This window comes from Thunnus thynnus, chromosome 19 (genome assembly GCF_963924715.1).
Source record: "Thunnus thynnus chromosome 19, fThuThy2.1, whole genome shotgun sequence".
In the NCBI taxonomy this organism is placed as follows: Eukaryota; Metazoa; Chordata; class Actinopteri; order Scombriformes; family Scombridae; genus Thunnus; species Thunnus thynnus.
In genome coordinates, this window is record NC_089535.1 from 13,774,516 (window position 1) to 13,780,515 (window position 6,000).

Genomic DNA, 6,000 nt, shown 5'->3' on the forward strand with positions numbered 1-6,000 from the left:
AGACACTGTCAAGCTGGGTTGTGGGAAGTGCGCAATTCAGTGTTTTAGAAGCTTGACCTATATTAGGGGCTAAAAATTTGGGTACCTCAGCTGCCGCTCTTCCCTCCTGTTGTCACACACATTTTCATCTGCTTATTTGCTTTCCTCACTCATGTTAAATCCTTCCTTCCTCTCTGTCTGTCTCTTACCTACTCACAGAGATAGCGGACAAGGTGTACAACTTGTACAATGGCTACACCAGTGGCAAGGAGCAGCAAATGGCCTATAACACGCTGATGGAGATCCCTCCTCCGCTGCTATATAGAGTCCAGCATCACTACAATTCCCACTATGAGAAGTTTGGAGACTTTGTCTGGCGTAGTGAGGATGAGCTGGGCCCCAGGTGAGAAGATTTTGATGGAAGCACAACTATTAAGCAGGCTTAGAAGATGCTCAAAACCATTTTTACAGTTAGACGTCTAAGTATTTTAATGCGCAACAGTTGTTTTCCTGTCTAGAAATTTCAGTCAGATGCTATTCATCAGAGTCTCCTAGCCATCTTGTTTGATGACGTTGTTGTGTTGTTTTGAATCAATTACAGTCATCCTGAGGTTTCTTACATAACAAAATGCCAAAGCTGTCTGAGTTGGCACTACTAGATTGAGACCGTTCAGCCATTTCTCATGGCATTGTCCACTCCTCCCCTCTAAGCAGGAGCACCATTGCACAATTGCCCCAGTCCCCCTCCCCCCTCCCCCTTTCCTAAGTGCTTCTACTGGAAAGCAAGTGGGCAAGGTCACCGTGAAAACTCTGGGGTTACAGTCACTCCTCGCATTACCATGGTGATGCCAAAACAGTGTCTGTCAGCCAAGCTAAACACTAAACTTGATAGTCAGCTAACACTAACTCAACTTCCAACACCATTTCCTCTTCTTTCTCGTAAAAAAAGTTCCATGTCTACAACATGCCACCCGGACATCCCCTCACCCATGACCCTCTAAACAGCAACACCCCCATTGATAGCTTGCTGTGTGAACTGACACTGAGGTATTACAACAACATGGAGATAAAGGGAAGCTCACTGACTGACAAAACTGCAAGTGAGGAAGTATAAACAATACTTAAAAAAAACAGTATGAAGAAGAAAAAAAAGTATAGAACAAAAACATTCATGTATGCAAGTCTGACAAGGCACCAACTGGTCCAGCACTGATGATAGCAACACAAGATCTTAAGTTACAGCCCAATGTTTTGGTTTGTCCACCCCCACTGCCTGGAAGCGCTCCTTTTCAAGCCATAAATAATATAATAATTGTGGAATAACTTTGGTCTGTAGGAAGATTATGCCTCTCTCTGATTGGTGAAGGGGGGTGGGAGGCACGGGTTGGCCATTGGGCCCTAATATAAGGGATTGGGGTGGTCGGATGGTGTGTTTGTGTACGTGTATTTGTGTGTAGGCAGCTGCGGGGGTGGGGGTGGCTTTTGGATGAGCGAGCATGGATTATTTACTGCCTGAAGTTGGCAGGGTTGAGCCTCGTTGGGGTAATTTACAAGCAGGCTCTATTGGTGGTGCCTTTTTAAAAGGTAACAGAATGGCCAAGTGAAACGTAAGCACAGTCAGCACTCCTCCAGGAGCCGAGAATCCCAGGAGCCCCCAAATGTCCACAGGCATTGTTACAGCTGAACACTAGCTCCTTTCATAATTGTATTGTTCTCTGGACACGTTGTGATACTGGTTTATTTTTACTTTTACTGTAAACACAAAAAGTACATAATACACAATAATTATTTTCCCACACATCAGTCACACTAATCATTTGAGTCCTGGGCTGCATTCCTTTCAAGCTGTGCTTGTGCTATGATCAATTACTAAGAATTTAGTTGTTTAAATCACATGAAGCATTGACGTATTTGATGATATTTCATGAAGTATTTGAATCAGTAGTTGCCTTAGTTGCAACCTGAAATACACAAGTAATATTTTCAATGTGTCTTTTTTTTTTCTTTTAGTTTCTTTGTTTGTCAAATAACATTAAACATGTTTAATTTGTCCCTAGCTCACGTGCTTGCAAGCCTCCCTTGATTATGTGTTTGGTATTCTGTTGTTTCAGACATAAGAATTTAAGGGAAATGAGAAAATGTTTCCCCCCTTTTCAGCAAATAAGTGAAAAGGATGTCTGTACTCCTTGCTTAACTAAAGACAGATGTTGATGCTCAGCAGACACTGCTTTTCAAAACAAATGGAATTTTGCCCTTCTCCGTGTGTGTTTTCCTCATTTCAGTATCCATATGAGCTTAACAACCTTAAATGCTTATAGGCTTACTATAGGTGTATTCTGTAGGTGTTTTTCTCTTTTGTCAGTATTGAATGGATGCGTGTGTGTGTGTGTTTGTGTGTGTGTGTGTGTGTATGTGTGTGTGTGTGTGTGTGTGTGAGGCATCTTTTCTAAACTGAGCTGACCTGACATATGGCTCCTTCATGTCGTAAACAGCAGCTCCAGACTCTGGACCTGGAGACAAAATTCTTAGTTTCACTCACTCTAGACAGCTGCCTCTCGTGTTCGACAGAACAGTATCCGAGAATTCAAAATGCCACTGCATGTGGTAGTTTTGACCTAGGCTGGCAGTCCAGTCAGAGTGAGAGGGGAGATACTTTTGCAGTTTTTTTTTCAACTCCGGTAACATTATAAAGCTCTCTTTTCATGCAGACACAATACCATATTTTATGTGCATGTATTTGTTTTGTGGCATCAAATGAACATTCTTTGTACTAAATAGTGACTGATTTCCCATCCACCCAAAAAAAAAAAGCATGTCTTATATAGTGTTTTTGGCAGTGACACACACTTCGCCTGCAAATTTTTATAAACTATTTGCATGATTGATTATCATGATTTTCACAACTGATGTAAATGTATCATTTAGTACAGATTTTAAAAGCACATGCAACCATTAATGCAGATTTTGTACCTGTTCATGGGTTGTTCTTACCAACACACACACAATAGCTTGTAGGTTGTATAAGGGACTAGCTTTTGAGTTCTTCAAATCCCTGTAAACATACAGCAGTGGAACTAACATGTGCCACCAATCTGCAGTCTCTAAGTTGAGGGATGTGCTGTGTCCAAAAGTGTGTTTGTGTGCGTACCTTAAATAAATCCCGGAATGAATCATCCTGCCCAGAGCCTTTTCCAGAATTCACAGGCATTCTGCTTATGTCCATGGTCACCAAAATTTCTAAAATGAATTTCCTACATTGATGTGTCCTTCTGCATCTGCATGTCTCAATGCTGAATGTCAATTTAAACTTGAGAGGAAATGTAATGTTGATGGGATTCTTTAAATTACATTTTTATGATGATCTTGGGTATTCTTTTTTTGTCTTCTCTTTTAACAGAAAAGCAAACTTGATCCTTCGTAGAGTGGAGAAGATTAGCCACTACTGCCGCTCCCTCCTGCTCAGCACCTACATCCAGAGCCGCACCGACACCATGGCATATGTCTACTGCCGGAATGAAGAGGGACGACCTCCCAGTAACACGTGGCATGGCTCTTTACATGAAAGTCGCACCGCCTGCATGGAAAAGCTCATTTCTGTACAGCGTAACACATATAGCAACACCAAACTCCGATGAGACAAGAGTTTGAAGACAAGCGGTGTGTTTTTTTTCTTTTCCTGCAAAATGACATCACTGATTGATTGATGTACTTCGTCACATCACTCTGCAGCAGGTATCTCTCAAGTGAATGGTGTACTTTGAAAACCAGGAGAGTCTAAAAAACCTCAGAATTCACTGGACATTGTGTTAAAGCTACCGAAAGACGTATTTTTGTGCGGCCTACTTTTATTAAAAGACAGAAGATTACAAAAAAGAAAACATGGAGCAAATGTATTTCTGAACTGCAAAATGCCAGTGATTGCACATATCAGTGAGAAACTGCAGTGTGAACATGTAAAATATCTTTCAGCCAAGAGAAAAACTGGTTGGCTTAAATACTTTGAATGTAATATTGTAGTTCCTTTTCGGTGCTTTGAAGCTTACCTGGAACACTTAAAAGAGAGAAAAAAGGAAAAATCAATAGCATAACTTATTTGCCTTTAATACCTTCATTTGAAAGGAGAAATTAAAATGTGTTAAAGCCATTTGAGAACCACTTACCTGTTTTCAAGTTCACATTAATTGAAAAAATAAAGCTTTGCTTCATGAATTTGCAATCAGTAAGTGAGAAAAGGATGTTGTTAGTCTTGTAATTACATTTGATAAATTCAACTGAAATAGCAAGGCTTTGTGTGGTAACAGGATTGACAAATAGGCTACTACCAGCCTGTTGAAATTATGCAAAGACAGAGAGGGTATCATACAAACATCATTCCTTCATAAACTTTTAATTTAGTGCTAACTTCAGTGGTGGAATCTAGGAATCCTCATGTCATCATGTTACTAGAAATGGACCTGAACACCAATTTATTTTGCACCCAAGACAAAAGAGACAATGCTTTTGCCACACTGATGTCTTTAAAGTAAATGCTTTACATAGTTTGATGGGTTTGGTATGTGACTAAACTCACCAACAGTATTGATAGTAAAAAAAAAACAAAAAAAACTAAAAACCAGATGCTACAGCAAATTTTTTAATGATTTCTGCAAACCCGTGTAAAATGCTTGTAATCTAATAATAAGTTAGTCAGTGGAATGTGACTTTTGTCATCATGGTATCAGTTGACGATATAATAGATTTAAGTCAGCGGTAATACACAGATAAGAGGAGCAGTATTAGACATGACCTTACAGTCACAATATGGTAACAATATGATCACATGCATCTTTGAAAAGTTCCTCCCCCACAGAAGAATTGGATATTTATTCACTTATGAGCGCTCATAGAAAACATGGTTAGCAGGTGAATATATGATAATAGTTTTAAGGAACATTTACAGTTTGTGTTGGGCCAACTGTAAACATGTGAAGTACTGTACACTGAATTGTGAAGTATCAGCGATTGTAGGGATCAACTGTGGTCCTTTTAATCCCCTTATTTTTCTGTCCAATATCATTATCTTCAAAGCCATGGATATTGTTTTATTGAAGATAAACAATGCCTTTTTTTCAAATATTTTCATCTCATGTTATATGAATTGTAATAAATTATTATATTGTAAATTTTAAATTGTAAAAAAGAAAAAAAAACATCTGTATTATTATGTGGCTTTGATTGTCTTTTTTCTGAAGAATGTGAAATATTAAAAATGTATATAAATCGGAACACTTTTCTTTCATTGCTACAATGGAATGTAAAAAGTTATTCTCACTTGAACAGCTGTGGACCATTTATTTAAATCTAACCTCACAAATGGCATAATAATTTAATCCCCCACACCCCCACAAACATAATGCATTCCAAAATTGTTTACCACATCTGCTGATCAAATGTTTTCCTTGTGTATTTACTAATGATTTTCTGTGAAGCTTTCCCAATTTTCATGAATATTATTTGTTGCTTTCCACCTGGTAGTTATTTTCCTGGTGTGCCATCGTACTGATTAATTTTAATTTAAAAAATACTTAACTTTGGAACCACATACCTTTCAGTTTGCATCAAGTTCTGCTAATGGCACCCGATGTAGCAATGAAAAACTTACACGTCCCTTCAATCCAATAACACTCACACTGCCATTGCACATCTTAAAACAGCTGATTGAATAATCATCACAGCGTGTTAGTTAATACCCCATTTGATACTCTAGTACTTGATACTCCCACGCCTCCTCGTGTAATCTTGAGTGCTCCTCTTGTGGTGTGTTTACCTCATATCAGAAGAAACTGAAGAACGGGATGTTGTTGCTTCAACTTGAAAGTGCTAACACATGTTGGAACACCCACATCCAAAACCAAATGTATTCATGACTTCAAAATCGATGAACTGCAGCACATATTTTTGTGGTTAAAACAAGTATAAAACAAGTGATTCTACAATGTTAACTTTTTGTGTTAACACATCCACAGCAGACGATGGTGGAAA

At 38.7% G+C, this 6,000-nt stretch overlaps 1 protein-coding gene across 1 annotated transcript in view; it reads left to right on the top strand.

Moving 5' to 3' along the window:
• Positions 1-5,163, top strand: part of LOC137170519 (astrotactin-2-like) — a 287,500-nt gene extending 282,337 nt beyond the window's left edge. Inside the window, exons 22-23 of the mRNA XM_067573959.1 lie at positions 199-382; positions 3,377-5,163. Of these exons, the coding sequence (XP_067430060.1) occupies positions 199-382; positions 3,377-3,614 (422 nt within the window). The 3' untranslated portion in view covers positions 3,615-5,163. The remainder of the gene's footprint in view (positions 1-198; positions 383-3,376) is intronic.
• The last annotated feature ends 837 nt before the right edge of the window (positions 5,164-6,000 follow it).